Consider the following 18,555-nt stretch of genomic DNA (forward strand, 5'->3'; position numbering starts at 1 on the left):
CAAGCATATACAACCAGGATCGATAACTACGAAGCATAGCTTAAAGAGAAGACTGAGAATAGAAAAAACTGTCTAATAATTAAGGTAGTTCGAGCGCATATTTATAAAAAGATAGATTATCTTGAAATTTTCATAATATATTCTTGAAATAACTGTTTTGAAGCTGGGACAAAAAAAAGTACTGCTACCAGGTAAATTAAAAAAAAATGAAAATAAAAAATTGAACTTTTAACCCTTTCGCTACGGGACGGATCTCCGCCGAGGTACTCCCGCAGTACGGCGCGCTACACCGAAACAGTGCACGGTGCACGCAACGTTCGAGCCGGTGTCGTAAGACTTATGATCGAGGCATTTGGTTTATTATTGAAGCCCGTAAAAAACAAATGATGCAAAACGAAAGACTCATGCGGCATGTTTAGAGTGAGATACTCTGTGCATAGCAACTGCAGGCGCTTATCATATATACAATTACGCGACATCTTTAGCGGGAGCGACTACAGTCGCCCGTAGTACCTGAGTGTCATCACATGGAGAGCGACTATAGTCGCTCGTAGTAGCAAAAAGGGTTAACATGAGTTCTTATGGATAAAGCATACATAATACATGATAGCTTTCTTCTAAAAAGACAGATTTTTACAAATGAAGGTGAAGAAACAATTCTTTAATTAAAATTTCATTCTTTTAAAATGATGAAAGGTAGCCAGGCTAATTTATAAACAAAAAGAGAAAAATCATTGAAAAACGAGGTATTTTTACGTGTGAGGAACGTCCTTTGTGCATGAGTTGAAGATCTGACAACATCGCACTTTGAAATGTAAGAAAAATAGCGGTGAATTGAAAAAAGTTAAAATTAAAATACAAACATATTAGTATGTTTCATATTGCGATGTTGCCAGATTTCCGATACCAGGGGTCGAAACATATACATTCACTTAAGAAGGGCGAATGTGGATTTTACCAATTTTTGTATTTTTAAGTTTATTTATGTATGAATATTTTCATTTAAAAGTCAATTATATATCTCTAAATAAAAATTAAACCATAAATTTAAATATTAATTGAATAAAAATTAAACCCCCCTTGGGGCCCTTTGCTAGGTACGTTACCCAACTCTCGAACTACCTTAAGTATATTATACAATACTTACCGAAATAATTAATAAGCGGTAATAATTAAATGTCGGAGAGAATTGATAGCGATTTGGCGAGTGATGAGATTTGAATATGAGAACTAGAAGGTAAAAAGAATAGTATATTACTCACCTAGTGAGGTAAAGTAAAAAATGACTCAGAGTACATGTAATTATTGGCCGAGACGAAGCCGAGGTTTACAAACATGTGCTCTGAGGCTTTTTTATTTACTTCCCATGATGAGTAATATTCTATTATTGTAATTCTAGTAAAATGAAGAAATAAAATAAGATATTTACCTTTTTCTGCTGCTAATTAAATCAAACAGTTCGTAAGATGGCGTGAGTGCGTGAAGACGCTACTCTTCCCGCTCTGTAGGTTAGAAACCGTTTTTCTTTCTTTTCGTTTATCCTTATCGGAGTTAGTGCAACTAAAGTGCAATTTTTTTGAAGTCTGATACCCAAACTTTATCGGCAACATTAAACATGCCACATAACAATCAACAACAAGCAGAATTTTACCAGTTAAATTCTTCACAAATCAACCCAACTCATCATGAGGTTATGGATACACACTTTGACCCACAGCACAGTCTTACTCCCCTTCAGAACCAGTTGCTATCACATCAAGATAACATGGCCGGATCGGGTGTACAAAATATTTCTCAACAATCCTACCACCAACATAACCTTTGCCTTCAACCTGGCACCTCGCAGGTCAGCTCAGTACAAAAGCAGCAGCTTAACGGACCTGAACCAGCACCAAATAACAACCGTGCAAATGAGTGGACACTAGTCAATAATAAAAAAAAGACCTTGGCACACCAGCGACAGTGTTACAGCCCCAACAAATGTTGTGAAAAGGAGCTATTGGCTAAGTACCTCTGTTGAAACTTCAAAACATGAAAAATCACAAGACCGTCAAGACAAACCTCCACCCATATTTATAAGTGGAGTAGAATATATATCTCCGCTTAGAGAACTACTAAATCATATTGCCAAAGACGAGTACTCCTTAAAAACCCTAACAAATAAGGAAATCAAAGTATAACCATACAACTCCATAAGCTACACTAAAATAGCAAAGGAACTAGAAGCAAAAGATACCCAATTTTACACTTTTCAATACAAAAACCAAAGAAACTTCAAGGTGGCGTTGAGAGGACTCCACCCCTTTAGTAACCTGGACGAAATAAAATCTGAAATTGAAGCAAGTGGTCATAAAGTCGTTAGAATCACCAATATACGCAACAACAGGACGAGGAGTCCAACACCACTATTTTTTGTAGAGCTTCAAGCACAAGAAAATAAAAAACTTATATATATGATTTGAAACAGTTACTACAAACCATTATCTCTGTAGAACAACCCTACAAAAAAAAGGATATACCACAATGTACAAGATGCCAGGCGCATGGACACACCAAAAATTATTGCACGCGTATTCCCCATTGTGTTAAGTGTGCAGGAAAGCATCTGACAGAGCAATGTAATTGGAAAGATAGAAGCAACTAAGTGAAGTGCTGCAATTGTGGTGGAAATCATCCAGTCAGCTATAAAGGATGTGTAATCAGAAAACAACTAATTAACAAAATGTTCCCTAAATTAAGAGAACGTATAACTTACTCCACATATACCAGATCCAGCGAGGTACAACCAGGCAAAACCTATGCACAAGCATCAAGCAACAACCACCATGTAACATATCACTCTCAAGAAGATATACCAACTACCTCAAATGAATCCTCATCAACCTCACATAAGATGGAAAACATGATGATGCAGTAAATGACAAGCATGAACACAATGATAAACTTTCTAAATACAGTCATATCGAAATTAAGATAATGGCTAACATATCCTATAAAATTGGAATCTGGAATGCTAATGGACTGGTAAGCAAAAGCCAGGAATTACACACTTTCCTAATAGACAATGACATTGATATAATGCTAATATCAGAGACCCACTTCACAGATAAATCTTATCTTAGACTCTATAAATACACGCTGTACAGTACTCAACACCCTAGTGGTGGTGCACATGGAGGAACAGCCATAGCTATCAAATCCACATAATCACACATCAAGCCCACAGATCCACATAAAATACCAGACTTGCTAGATTTCTGTGTTATTAAAGGAATAAGCCAACATTATCTAGATATTAAATCGAGTCTAGATTTGTCCTCTGACCATACCCCCCTTATAGTAAATGTTAGCTCCAGCGTTATTGTAAAAAATGCACCTCCTACATTACACACCAGGAAAACAAATTGGGACACATATAGATGCTTACTAAATGAAAAAGTTAGCTGCAACATACCTCTGAAAACAGAAGAACAACTGGAAGCCGCTATTGAACACTTTACAGTCAGTATACAGGAGGCGGCATGGGAAGCAACACCTACAATTTCCAACAAAGAGACGCCACTAGAAACCTCTGATTCTATTAAAAAGCTCATTGCTGAGAAAAGAAAACTGAGAAAACAGTGGCAACAGTCCAGAAATCCCGTTAACACGTTGCCGCACACTTTTATTTGACGATCGTGCTTAGAAATACGAAGATCGGACGGTTATAGCCGTCATTTGCGGCAATGGGTTAATAAAACCAGACTTAACAGAGCTACAAGAAGACAGAAGAAATTGCTCCTGGAAGAAAGAGAATTAACTATCCAAAACTATGTTCAAAAATTAGCTCCAACTAAAGAAACAGACTTTTCTCTCTGGAAAGCCACGAAGAAAATAAAAAATCCTCAAGTCAGTGTACCACCCATCAAAATCGATATCAACAAATGGGCAAGGAGTGATGCGGAAAAGGCAGCGGCTTTTGCAAACCATCTCAAAGAAGTTTTTCAACCCTTTCTACAAGAGGTATCGGCCGAAGAAGAAGAGGAAGTACATACGTATCTGTATGCAACAGGAGATTTGTCTAGCCCCCATAAACCGGTTAGAGCAAGCGAAATCAGTCTGGTAATACACCAAAAAATCAGTATTAAGAAGGCTCCGGGTATTGATCTGATTACTGGCAAACTACTGCGTGAATTACCTGATAGATGCATAAGATTTCTTACAATAATATTTAATGCTATTCTTCGTCTCAACTACTTTCCTATACAATGGAAAATAGCCCAAATTATCCTAATACGAAAACCAGGTAAAGACCCTCAACATGTTACCTCATATAGGCCTATTAGTTTGCTCTCACATTTATCGAAAGTACTAGAAAAGCTACTTGTCAAAAGAATTAATGCACATTTAGCTGTGAATCAGCTCATACCTGCACACCAATTTGGGTTCAGGAATAAGCACGCTACGATAGAGCAGGTACACAGACTAGTCCGTCAAATAAGCTTAAGTCTTGAGGAAAAAAAGTATTGCTCGGCTGTCTTTCTGGACGTCACTCAAGCCTTTGATAAAGTATGGCACCCAGGCTTATTATACAAACTTAAAAAAGCACTACCCTTCTGTATGTTCCAATTATTAAAGTCATATCTTGATAATAGATACTTTATTGTTAAACAAAATGATACATTTAGCAAACTGCATCCTATCAGGTCAGGCGTCCCACAAGGAAGTGTCCTTGGACCAGTTTTATATACGTTATATACGGCAGATCTACCAACGACTGAACAAACAACCACAGCTACTTATGCAGATTACACTGCAATCATGGCTTCTCACTCCAACCCAACACTAGCTTCAAACCTGGTTCAAGAAAATTTGTACGGTATACAATTATGGCTAAAAAAATGGAGAATTCGTATTAATGAAACGAAATCGGTGCACATTATTTTCACACTCAGAAAACAAACATGTGTTCCAGTATCAATTAATAGCATACAAATTCCCCAATTAGATTCAGTGAAATATCTAGGAATGCACTTAGACAGTAAATTAAACTGGAAACACCACATCTGGCAAAAGAGGAAGCAACTTGGCTTACAACTTAGGAAACACTACTGGCTATTAGGTCCAAACTCCAAACTTTCTCTCAATAGTAAGGTTATAATATACAAAAGTATTTTGAAACCCATCTGGACCTATGGTATCCAACTCTGGGGCTCATCTGCCAACTCTAATATTGAAATCCTTGAAAGATTCCAATCAAAGACACTTCGCATTATAACACACTCTCCATGGTATGTCACTAACAAAAGCATTTCTAGGGATCTTGAAATACCCTCTGTTAAGTCTGTTGTTAAAAACTCTACTACTAAGTACTCTGAAAAACTCCAATTCCACCCTAATAGCTTAGCTAATGAACTGCTTAACGAAGTTCACGATTTACGCCGCTTAAAAAGATTCAAACCGATAGACAATATAACTAGATTTTAAGTATATTTCAGGTAATCTGAGTTAAGGTTAAATATATAATATTATATTTTTGTTACATTAAGATATACATCATACATGTGATATTAATATTAAGAAGGTATTAGCTATTGAGCGACATACCTGCATGTTATTCTTGTACTATTCTATTTTTACCAACAAATTTGCTTATTGTTACTTTGTAATAGATTGCAAATAAACTCTCATATAAATAAAAAAAAATAAAAATTAAATCAACACAAATAGAATATTACTAATTATGGGTAATATAATATTTTAATACCTCCCACAAATTCTTTTACATTTCAATTTATTCTTTTACATTACACATCAATCTTATAAATATTTCACTGATTATACAGAACAAAACACAAACTTATTAATTAAACTATATGAAAATTTAATGTCGGAAACTGAATAAACATTCAGTGACTAACACAGTCTTATCAACAGACTTGGTCCTGATCTTGCAATATAAAAATATTATCGAAGAAGTGAAAAAAAATAATCATGGTTTTTTGTTCAAATAATAATTCAACTCCCTAATCAAGGAAACGTACGGCATTTCAAACATCAACGAAATTACGTAAGAACATATGTAAGTTATTATTAGGTATCCTAAACCAGAAATTATCTAAACAAGAAAACAAAACAATATAATTATATTTAATTAAAATTCATACAAATATTTTGATATGATTAAACAACAAATAATAATACATACGTTTACTACAACATCAAGGTGTTGGGAAGTATCACTTAAATTGTTAAAGGAAGTTATAAAAAATGGATGTAAAAGATAAGCTGCGTATGTTAATCTACTGAACGGTATCCAAACTTTCCAGGTTAGGATACTTTTAACTATACCTAAAATATAAAATTTTTTAATCAATAACGATTAGAAAGTTATAGTATCCAAATAAAAAGAATCGAATCAGATATTTATTTATACCTCCATTGTTTGTAGAACATGCTGTAATTATCCATGCTATGCCAATTGCCCAAATTGTTCTGCTAAGAGCAGCATAAACAGCAGCAGTTAAACCTGATATTCTGTTCGGATATAATCCAAACAGTACCAATATATTGCATAAACTGCCGAGTATCCAAAATAATAATATCGTCGTCTAAAATAAATAATTAACATTAAGTAAACATTAATATCATCCATAAGCATATTTTCAGGTAAAAAATTGTTGAAAAAAATAAATAGTTAGTTTAATCTCTTTACCTTATTCCAATATAAGTTATTGTTTAATTTAACAACAATATATGCAGTAATCACACCAACGAAATAAGGTCCTATTCTAACCAATGGTGAATAATATATTACTCTTGCAGTACTACATTGTCTGTCGTATCTATAATTCAATAAAACGTTAATTTATTTCATTATATAACACTTTCATTACAGTGTACTTGGACAAGAGGATCATTCTATTAAAATTCGCTTGTACATATTAATTGCTGGAAAGTACTATTATTTGATCGGCCAGTTGTATATACGAGTTATTACATGGAAAAATAATATGTAAGTCGCTAATAATGAAAGTGTTCGATTTAATTATATGCATAATAGTTAATATTTATATTTACGTGGGAACCCAATCATAAATGTAGGCTATAATGCCAGTTAGGATTATCGATGAGGTAAACAACACACCCAACAAACTGGCTACTACTTTGAAAAACCTGAAAACAAATTAGGTTTACTAATGTTTTTGTTTAAGCTTTTAAATTTCTTTTTATATACAAATATGTTAATTGAAAGAACTCACGAATCAGCCGAAGGCGACGAAGTTTGATCCTAATTGTTCGAGTGTCTCGCACGAGAGATTACGAAGGTAGTATCCTACTTTTATGGCTTGGACTACAATTCAAAGCTAAAGTGAACGACTGGAGCGCCCCATGACCATCGTGGCACTGCCCTATTACTATCTATTCATTAGTTTAAAGCTATCGCATTTCTTTTTCTTTTCTTTGGAAAGGGGGTGGGGTAATATTTAGTAATGTTTAGGTGGGAATCTCTCGTGCGAGACACTCGAACAATCAAGATCAAACTTCACCCGCCTTCGGCGGGCTCATGAGATCTTCCAATTATCCTTCGTGTCTCGCACTTCGAGATTACGAAGGTAGCTGTTTAGAGTGACAATCTCTTAGTATCAGTGCTAATTATCTGCTTAAAACGAATAAAAAGAAGAAAAATAAAATACATCACACTTCCAACGGCTTATACCTATTTTTAATATAATTACACAGATATATTGGGTGTTAACACCACCTCTGCAAAATTATTGTTGTGATTAATTATTGGCTGGTGGTAAAATTAGGTAAATACTTTAAAGTTTTTGGACCAATCTGCCACTTTCTTATTTTCCTCGATACTAATGCCTATGTCATATGCTCTTGATGTCGTTGCATGCCTCGCAGAGTGTGCCGTAATTCTTTTGTCAACAACCAGCGACACCAACGTCATCCTTATCCACCAACTCTGATCGTTTCACTCTTGACCGCACTATGCGGCTTGTTAATTGAGATGAACAAGGAGTCAACACTTCCTCGCAGATCTTTAGTCACCAACAGATATTGATTCAAAGATCTGGCAATACATAATTCTGGTTTGTCTAAAAAGAATGGAGGTCTTAAAACCGGCTGCGGTGCTCCTGGTCGAGAGGTTTTGATTTTCCCAGGGATTCGGATTTCAATTTTTGACTCTGAAACGATAATGCTCGAGATATTAATCAGCGCCAATGTTTGACAGCGATGCACTGTATCCAAAGCCAATAACACAACAAACATTTCAGTCAATTTCTTCAAAGGAAGTTCCACCACTGGACCCTATTCCGTCAGCTTTGACAAAACTGGGTCTACGTCCCAAGTAGATTCGTACTTAGGACATCCAGGCCTCATCCTCGAAGAACCCTTGATAATCGGCTTAATAAAGGGCTGTTCGAGATATTCTCATTCGATATCAAAGATAACGCCGCCCTGACTGAGTTTAGCGCGCTGTGTTCAACTCCATCACCGAACTTTTCAGTCAAGAATCTCAAAAACTTCTCCACAGACACCTCATATTTGTCTCCGATGACCTGATTATTCCAACGCCACCAAAGCTTCAAAGTTCCATTGTAATTTTTTAATGTTGCTTCTGCTAGTGAAGATAGTGAAATATCCACTGATCTTAGACATGCCCTTGATTAAAAGTGCCTGGCTGATAACGTTTTGCTTTATCATCTTTGATTTTCTTAATTACTCTAGTTAGGATGGAAAAGGGGGAAAAGGCATAAAATATCCCATCTGACCAACTAACTGTAAAAGCATCAAACGCGAAGGCATCCGGATCTCCCATCCACGAGCCATAGGCTATGTTTAGTATTGATTCGCGAAGCAAATAGATCGATCCCCAGATTCCCGAATCTTCTGATGATTCTTTTAAACGCATAGTCTGCTAATTCTAACTCCGCGTCTAAGTTATCGATTCTTGATGATCGGTCAGCCTCCACATTTTCCTTCAACGGGATGAAGAAGGCGTAAGCCTATAACTGGCGGCCCTCGCACCGATTCCATAGCTCACTCGCCAAGCTATGTAGCCCGGCATAACGGACACCATCCATCCTATTGATATATGCCATCGTTGTCGTGTTGTCCACCATGAGTATATCATCACTGTCACACCATGAAACATCACTGTCCTTCCGGTCCGTCGCAAAACACTACATAGCCAATAGCGCTGCTTTAAGCTTCAGGTGGCTTATATGAAGACTTCTCTCCTCCTGACTCCATAACCCATTGGCGCTTTCACCTTTCTACTGGCATCTGGTAAGGCCTTAAACAACCAATCCCAATCCTCTAGGGTATATTTCGGTACGGACATGGCTGAATCAAAACAACCTCTACTTCTTTCTAGAGCTTGGACTTTTAATTGATCTACAGTGATCTACAGTGTAACAAACTGTACTTAACTGCCGGACAACACGTTACTACTGACTCAACAACCTTGGCAAAATCACGAATCTTCACCGTGTCTTGCTTCTTAAGATCCTTGATCAGTTTCTTTGTTGAGAATATTTTCTCTCCTGGAAGCTTCACCCTCATTATAGATGAGTCAAAAATAAACCCTAATATTAAAATCTTCTCTTGAGCTTTAACTTGGACTTATCAAAATTCAAAATGAATCCTAACCTCTCAAGTAACTTAATCGTCTGATTCAGATTCTCCCTGCGCTCCGCAATCGAATGACCAAAACATAGAAAGTCGTCCAAGTATACCACCGACAACAAACCTCTCAACCGGAGATAGTTTATCACTGGCTTCAACAACTTGGTAAATTTTATTGGACACGTGCATAAGCCGAAGGGCAAACAATCAAACTCATAAATTTTCCCCTTCAAAAGAAATCTCAGAAATCTCCGATGTGATTACTATACTGGAATCAGAAAGTAAGCATCTTTAAGATCTACCGTACCCATGAAAATATCACGCACCAAAAGGCTGTAAACGGATCTAAGATCCTCGAGTTTGAAGTGTTTTGCATCAACAAACGTATTAAGAACCTTTAGGTTCAGAATGAACCTCTGTTGACCATCTAACTTAGGGACCAAAAGGAACGGTGAAAAGAAATCTCCAGGAATCTCTTTTACTTCCTCAATCGCGCCTATCGAAAGCAGTCTGTTAATTTTTGATTGGATGCATGCCAGTTCCTGACCCGATCAAACCCTGTTAGGTTGTGGACAAGTTTGTACAGGGATCGATTGAAAAAGTATTTCATGCCCTTCCACACACTGATTGACAATTTTGTCCTCAGTGATTGTTTTCTAGGCTTTTACGAAATACTTTGGACAGCCCACAAATATACTTACATTTTCATCGAAGGTTAACGGTTCTGAGACCGTTGGTTCTGCTGACGATATTGGCTCGACCCGGGGTAAGATGTCAACTTCAACACTTCTAAACTTTCCCAAAGGCTTTGATCTCCTTAACCTTGTCGACTAATTTATCGCAGAACAAATAATCATTAGCTTACCTTTTGTCTAATGTTGTCACCCACCGCTTTGACAATGTCGGCAAGCTGCAAACTCTGCGTGCAACAGTTTGAGATCTGTGGATCTCAATTGGTAATTTTGCCGCATCCCAACTTTGCTCCAATCTCTTAACACTTATTCGACCGCTCGTTTTTTAGGCTGCTGTTCAGTTATTACCGGCTTAGATGCGCATGCATTTCTTTTGGAGCTAAAGCAGCTAAGCAGATCCTGCTAGCTTTTGCGTAGCACCAGAGTACTTATCTCTCTTCAGAGCTGGTTCTTTTTGGTTAACAGTCACCTCTCCATTTAAAATCGGTGGCTTCAACGAAAGTTTGCCCTTCCTGAGGTATTTTCTTAGAAGTGACTCACTTTAGACCTTTGGATAAATATATTTTTCTTTTTTCTCAACGATTAGCGACACTCGAGTGCAGGACTAATTTAAGTTCTTCCTGCATCGGATCCTCTCCAAAGATGCGGAGAGCATCCGCATTCAGCTCCCATGGAGACTGGATTCAAAATGAATTTAATTCATATTATTATAGATTTCCATACATCAGTTTATTTAACAATTGTACAAGATTAGGTAGTCTATTGTTTACTCTGAAATATCCTCCCGGGTCATTTAGAGTAATTTTAATCTCTACTTTACCTTCCAGATAAAATCAGATTAGTATATAAGGCCCACTTTACCTCTCATATAAACAGAACACTACCATACCCACAGAGCACTACTATGCCCAGAAGTAATTATTATGATTATTTATAATCAGGTGAAGCCTCTCGGGCGTGAAGGTATAATTTACGAAAATTGTGATTGCATATCATGCTGACAATTAATCCGTAGTTATAATGGATACAATAACGTTTCGCATCTGATTTCGATCTGTTACGCGGAAATGTTCGCGTGAAGTTAAATTCGCGTTGATTTCCGAATAACGTAAGATTCGGCCTATTGAATTCTTGTAATTGTATTGAAAACAAGGATTTCCAAATTTTTGGAAAGAATAACTTTTATTCACGTTCGGCTACAAACAACTTACGAGCGTAACGGCCAGGATAGAAGAGAGTTTCGGATGTCGAGGGAGCCCCTTTTAAGGGAAATCGGAACAAGGAATCTTCTAGAAGAAGGACGTTTTTTCATAGGCAAGGGTTTCTTATTGGTGTTTCCACGGTGCAGTGGGGGATTGCCTAAAATTCCAAATTTTATGTTCGGCGTAAAATAATAGAAACGGAAGTTCCTTAAATTAGTATGCAGCGCAGGTGTAGGTTTTATCTACTAGGTCTAGCAGGTTTAAACAGGTTTTCCAGGAAATCATGAGAGTACACCCAAGCAGGTATAGTTCACGTTAGGTCTAACAGATCGCTCCAGCGTCTCACAGACTGTATGTTAGAGTCCCAAGATGGCTTCCTTTATTACAGTAAACCCCGTTGCTATCTCCTCCATCTTATCCTCTAACTTGCGAAGTCTTTTGGATGTCCTTTCCCTTAAACGATCCCGACCTTTTAAGCTCTTCTTCTTGCTACTACCCATTGATAATTTTTTATCTCTATTATTAATAATAAAATACGTTAAAACTGTTTACTTGCTCCAAATGCGTGATCTGTCTGATACAAAAATAACGAATGAATAGACAGTAATAGGGCAGCGCCACGATGGTCAAGAGGCGCTCCAGTCGTTCACTGTTGCGTAGCACGCTACGTAAGGCATGAGCTGCAGTGTGTTTGTGGAAGTGTTCTGTGAATAACATAGTTTCGACAAAGCATTGATGCGTGGTTGGTGCTTTACCTATTCTTGCACTTCTTTAGTCCTCACTCAAACACAAGTCCTTTCATTGGAGAACACGGTGGAGTGGGGGAACTTTGCTCCTATTGGTCAATCAAGTTGGGAAAAGGGTGTCCGGAAACCAATTCTGGGTGTAAAGGGGCGCAAGAATCCAGGCCCGGCACTTCGATACAACTCAAGATTCACATAACATCGCTTACAAGAGGAAGAAGAAGGAGAAGCAGCGGCAGCAGTAGTAAATTCTCAAAATTTAGTTTTTGAAGGTTTCACTTCTAACACGTGTGATCTGCACACATGTTGTTGTTTTTTTTCTTTTTCAAAAATGAACAACTTTGATATTCTCCCTTGAAGCTAACATGATTCTTCGTGTAATCTGATTTGAAAAGATTACACGATGTTGATCCGTTATAATAACATTATTCTTTATAGTATAATTCCTATTAAGGGGTTACATGGGTTTCATCCGGGTAAAAACGGCGTATTTTCAAGATTTTTTTTTCATATAAAATTTTTTTTTTATTTATTTCAAATAATAATACGGGAGTAATCCCAATACAGAGTATGTAAAAATACAAAAATCCAAAAAATGAAGACGCATGGTGGTTAGATAGCTAGAGCACAATTAATATTTATTGAAGTATCCACGCAGAAGCATTTTCAGCTGATGCTTAGAGTTAACATCATTAACTGATTCAGGCAAAGAATTAAAGAGCCTAATAATCCGAGGAATAGGACTAAAGTAAGCTAAGTTGGTGCCATGAGTACGCTCGATCAAAAGTCTGGAATTTCGAATAGTGTAAGGCAAAGCTCTACCGACAATTCTACCCCTGAGATAATTACAATCAATCTCGCCACATAATACTGCAAATCCAAATAAAATGTCAGCTATGATCCTAGAAGATTCTAGAGTAGTTAAACCAAAAGACAAGGCTGATTGAAAGTAATTATGCTCAAAAGGATCTAAAGGTCGCTAAGAGCGCAAACAAAGTAGTCTTAAAAACCTATGTTGAATCTTTTCAAGCTGATAAATATATTTATCAAAATGCGGCGACCATATAACCGATGCGTAGCACAAAATTGAAAGAACCAGAGATTTATACAAATAGATTAAGGTGTTCAGGTCTTTAAAGTCTACTGTAGCCCTACCAAAAAAGCCAAGCATTTTGTATGCTCTAGTAGTGATGTAATCAAAGTGACCTTGAAAACATAGTTTGCAGTCAATGATTACACCCAAGTCTTTACACTGATCAAGTCTAGAAAGTACAACTGAGTTAAGTAGATAATTAAATTGCATAGGATTCAGCAGCCGAGAGAAAGAGACAATGTGACATTTATCAACGTTCAAGGTCAAACCATTTAAAAAGCACCAATAATAGAAAGAGATCAGATCTTCTTGAAGCAAAACACAGTCAAGTGGTCCCTCAATCTTTTTGTAGATCTTAATATCATCTACATACAGGATAATCTTAGAGTTAGATATACTATTTATTACATCGTTGATAAACAGTATGGAACAATAATGGCCCTAGGTGCGAACCCTGTGGAACGCCAGATTTGGCAAAGAACGGTTTAAAGAAACATCCATCTATTTTAATAACTACTGACCTATCGACTAAAAAGGATTTAATCCAACTTAGCAGGGGTCACGGATACCAAAATTATACAACTTGGAACAGAGTAGGCTATGATTGACTGAGTCAAATGCTTTGGAGAAATCAGTGTAAATAGTATCTACCTGCCGCATATCTTCAAAAGCCTTCTGAATGTAATCCGTGAACACTACTAAGTTAGACAGAGTAGACCTACATCTAACAAATCCGTGCTGCAGACTAGATATATACGTAGAAAGCTTATTATATAATTTAAATGTAACAATTTTATCAAATAATTTTGGCAAGACACTACTAGTTGATATAGGTCTATAGTTTCGTACATTAGATAAGTCCCCCGCCTTAAAAATAGGACGCACGAAAGCCCGTTTCCAACGCGAAGGAAAATACCCTTCCAATATAGATTTAGAAAAGATAATACTCAAGGGCTCAGCTAAAATAGAAGAGCAATTAACAATAAACTCTGGTGGGATTCCGTCTGTTCCAGGACCAGCATGAATATTTAATCCCATAATGGCCTCCATAACATCAGCAATAGATACCGTAAAATCAAGACAAAGGTTTTCTGGATCTAGCAAAGCAGGAACAGGAAGATCCTTAGCACAGTAAAATGACTCAAAGTATTTAGCAAATAAATTCACAATATCAACTTTTTCATGAACACGACAATCATCCAGAAACATGCTAGATGGAAAACCTTCATTAGATTTTAGATCTTTAACAAAAGACCAAAACGACTTAATATTATTTAAACAAGAACTTTCAACTAAGTGAATATGATTCATATAACTCTGTTACGTTCTTTAACACATAACGCTCTTAGTCTTTTAAATTTAATAGAATCTTGAAGTTGAGTAGATTCTTTATAACGCTGATGAGCACGCCTTTTCAAAATAACTTGATCAATCAAATCCTTGCTGAACCATCGTGGGAAATCATTGTTTCTAAAACGTCTTGTCGGCACATATAAGTCAATTGTACAATCCATTTTAGAATAGAGAAAGTCTAAACAATCTCAAACACTTAAGCAGGATTGGTTTGCCAATATGCTCTAGTCAACCTTACTTAAAAAATCTTTCAATGCAGTATAATCAGCGTATTTGTAGTTCTTGGAAGTGTGTGATCTGTGATGTCTATTCGCAGCACAAATATTCACAGCAAGAAACCCTGGAGGGTGATAAACATCTACCTTGACTAGATTATCTGGCGGCAAAGAATATTCAATCTCAGAAAAATTACTGAAGAGTAGATCTAAGGTGTATCCACTGTCTGCCCGTGTGACCGGAAAAAATTGTGAGAGACCAAGATGAGAAAATCCATCTCTCAATATAGAGGCCTTGAGATGCTCTAAAGGTGACACATAGCCAATGCTACTAAACTCCAATGGAAGGGTGGACCAAGAAATCCTTGGGCAATTATAATCACCAAATAAAAGAAATTTATCAGAAGGAAATTTACCCATAAGAGATTCCACTGTACCAACATGCTCTTGATAAACATTTGGGTCGCTCCAAGGTGCAATGTACGTAGAGGAAACAATCAGAGAACATGACGGAGTGATTATTCTCACAAATAAATGTTCTACTGATTCACAGACGTCCTGAAGTTTGAAACAGTTGAATGCTCGTTTAACAGCTACAAGGGTACCTCCACCTCTAGTACGATTAGTTAGTCTGTAGTTCCTATCAGTCTTGAAAATATGGTATCCTTCCAGCTTTAATGATATAACTTCAAGACCATCGGACCATCAAGTTTCTGTAAATACAATTAAATCAGGACACACAGAACATATAGCCAAATTTTTCTGCAAATCAAGTAATTTAGGCCTAAAGCTCCTGACATTCTGATAATAAATTGAAAGGCCCAATGAATTATTAATTAGTTTTTTAATGGTAAGAATTTACCATCTACATCAACAATAGAAGGAATATTTCTAATGTACTTCATACTCCAAAGATCATTAGGATGAGCTTGGTTGTGTAACTTGATAGATTCTAAAACACTATTTAGTTCCTCCTGTTGCTTCCTTGTTTTGTCAGTAGATACCTTGATCCCATCAGGCAATTTGGAACGATTGGCTAAGATAGCAAATACATTATCCTTTGTCCTCATCCTTACACATAAAGGGCGACATTTGCTGGCTCTGAACTTTCCCAAACGTTTAATTGATAAGATGTCCACACAATAGATTGTGCTTAGAAGCCAATACTGTCATCCTCAATAATAGCTTTCAGAGCCTGCTTAGTGCATACCTCATCAGCTGATAGCCTATCTTCATGAGAAGGCAGAGAATTTTCCATAATACCATAGAGCATCAAGTTACTAGATCTATATTCAATATCTTTAAATTCATTATATAGTTCAGTAGTAGACAAATTATTTCCAACACTACATTTATTCTCAATAGATTGTACTCTATTGGATATGTCAATAATACCCGACTCACAACTTTCAACTCTAAATTCACAATTGTCTACACGAGCCTTGCGAGATTCGATCTCTACCAATAAAACTGACTTAATTGCATCAATATGAGCATCTAAGGAGTCTTTTAATACATCATTTATGCAACTTACAATGTGGTTTCTAGTGGTTTTATCCACAGAGTGCTGAAATGAAATAAGATTGCTAGGTCGAGTATGATGATGTGCGTGTTTAGACACTGTCTCTTGAGACGATAAACTCAACCTAGATAGATTACTTTCTGTGATCCTTGTAGCACAGGAAGCAAAAGTCAAAGAATTATCTAAATAATCCAATAAACATCTTTAATTCACAGCACACTCTTTGTGAAATTTGTCCTTGCAATGCTGGCAGAGTATATAGTCATTAGTAGCTAATTTACACTCTCTGAATTTACACTTATGTGAGCCAACAGAATCAGAGGCAGAAAAATCTTTACAAGTTTTTGGAGCCATAGTAAAAGCACAGATAGACACTTAACAGGAGATATCCAACTAATATCTAAAACACTGTATATATATATATATATATATAGTATGTATAAAGTAAACGTGGTTGTATAACCACAAAACTTCACCCACGAATATATGAAAAATCCCACATGTCCCAATTAAAATTTATATATCAATTGAAAGAGTAGATTCAACTGTAAACGTAGATAAGAGTATTTTCAATTTCAAACAAAAAGTAATTTATAAAGTTTAAACAAACTACGGACGATGTGAAGCTAGAGTGATACCAGTACAGCGCAACCTCGCGGATCTGAAATATATATATGAAATATTTGATTCAAATTTTGTATTATCTTAAAGATTAAAAAAAAAAAATAATAAAAACTCCGCCATTGTGACGTCATTCCCGGCGAGCCCTCGGAAAAAAGGTGCATTCGCGTTGACAGCAGAACTCCAAGCAGGATCATCTGAAGTGAAAAAAAAAAATACTTGTTTTAGTTAAGGCTTTAAACTAAAAATTGAACGAAGGAAAAAAAAAGTGAAAATTAGATGTTTGACAGCGGTTTTTACAAAAAAATGCAGAATTAAGTAAAAATTCCGCGGCATTTAAAAAAAAAAATAGTTGTAATTGAAAAAAAAATCCTTCGTCCAAGTCCTTGTAAATTGTATCTCGAAGACCTGTTTAAAATTTCATCGAGATCGGTGCAGTAGCCTTCGAGAAATCTTGACAACCGACTTTGAAAACATAGTTTTGAAAAAAACACGTTTAAAGTTTTGAGTGACCATAGAACAGGAAAGAAAATTTTTTTTCTTGACTTACATTGAATCGTCGATTCCTGGGCCATAAAGTAATGAATCTGCTGCATCTGCAATGTCCTCGGCATTCTTTTGTTCCTGTCTATGACGAATCCTGGCTTCACGAGTCTCTTTCGCAGATTTTTTCTCGGCGGCGCAGTACGGTTTTCGTCAGCATTTCGGGCATATTCGTGGGAATTTGGGCCAAGTTTTAAGACCATACAGTGCATGATTAATAATAATGGTGATGTTCCTTCATTAAAAATGCAAGCAGCAGTCAATGCAGCAATATCAACGATCTTAGAACCAGCTGGAAGTATTTTTTGGAGTAATTTTCCAGATCAACTGGTAGTAACTTTTATTGCTATTTTGTGTAAAACCACCAACACATCGCTCCAAAAGCTCATCCTTACTTAGATTTTTGTAAATAGGTTTTATTGTAGTCAAAACATCATCTGGTAATGGTGTATAATCGTGTTTGAACGATGAAAGAGTGTTTGTTGCTGATGTGCTCGTGAAAGAATCATCATGCTGCTCAGGATTTTTAGGATTGAACGACTGTCTCTGTTTCTTGGGTCGGACTTTTCTACGAGCACCGTCCACTAATTGAGATCTTGAAACTATAGGCATTTTTTAATATAATTTACTTTGGACACTTATAACCTCAAAATAAACCTCGTGGTTCAACAAGTAATCACCGAATGAAGTATTTCAATTAGTTACCCTTAGAAGATGAGAAAAATAACCAAGGACGAATGAACAATAGGCGAGCAGCTGCTCTTTTATACCTACGGCAAGCGGAGCCCAGCAGGTAGCCTTAAGCGCGCAACTTTAAAAGGCTGTATCTCTGAAACTATTACTCGGATCAAGTTGAAATTGTCGGATAATATTCTAGAGATGTTGTAGATATTAATAAACAACAAAAAAAAATCAATTTTTTGAATCCGTGAAACCCATGTAACCCCTTA

At 36.4% G+C, this 18,555-nt stretch overlaps 2 protein-coding genes across 2 annotated transcripts; both read right to left on the reverse strand.

Annotated features, from left to right (window-relative positions):
- Positions 1 to 5,971: 5,971 nt before the first annotated feature.
- LOC149033571 (O-acyltransferase like protein-like) lies at positions 5,972 to 7,939 on the reverse strand. The gene is made up of 5 exons (XM_089176884.1): positions 7,802 to 7,939; positions 6,695 to 6,838; positions 6,416 to 6,590; positions 6,188 to 6,330; positions 5,972 to 6,097 (listed from the first exon to the last, which is right to left on the reverse strand). The coding sequence occupies exons 1-5, from the start codon at positions 7,937 to 7,939 to the stop codon at positions 5,972 to 5,974; spliced, it is 726 nt and encodes a 241-aa protein (XP_089033010.1).
- Positions 7,940 to 15,575: 7,636 nt separating this feature from the next.
- Positions 15,576 to 18,346, reverse strand: LOC149033572 (uncharacterized). Its single transcript, XM_089175587.1, has 2 exons — positions 17,613 to 18,346; positions 15,576 to 17,259 (listed from the first exon to the last, which is right to left on the reverse strand). Exon 1 carries the CDS (start codon positions 18,215 to 18,217, stop codon positions 17,888 to 17,890), a length of 330 nt encoding a protein of 109 aa, XP_089031713.1. The 5' UTR covers positions 18,218 to 18,346; the 3' UTR covers positions 15,576 to 17,259; positions 17,613 to 17,887.
- Between the last annotated feature and the right edge of the window lie 209 nt (positions 18,347 to 18,555).

This window comes from Polistes dominula, unplaced genomic scaffold (assembly GCF_049000335.1).
Source record: "Polistes dominula isolate Pdom_NZ unplaced genomic scaffold, Pdom_raw_medaka contig_32, whole genome shotgun sequence".
Classification (NCBI taxonomy): Eukaryota; Metazoa; Arthropoda; class Insecta; order Hymenoptera; family Vespidae; genus Polistes; species Polistes dominula.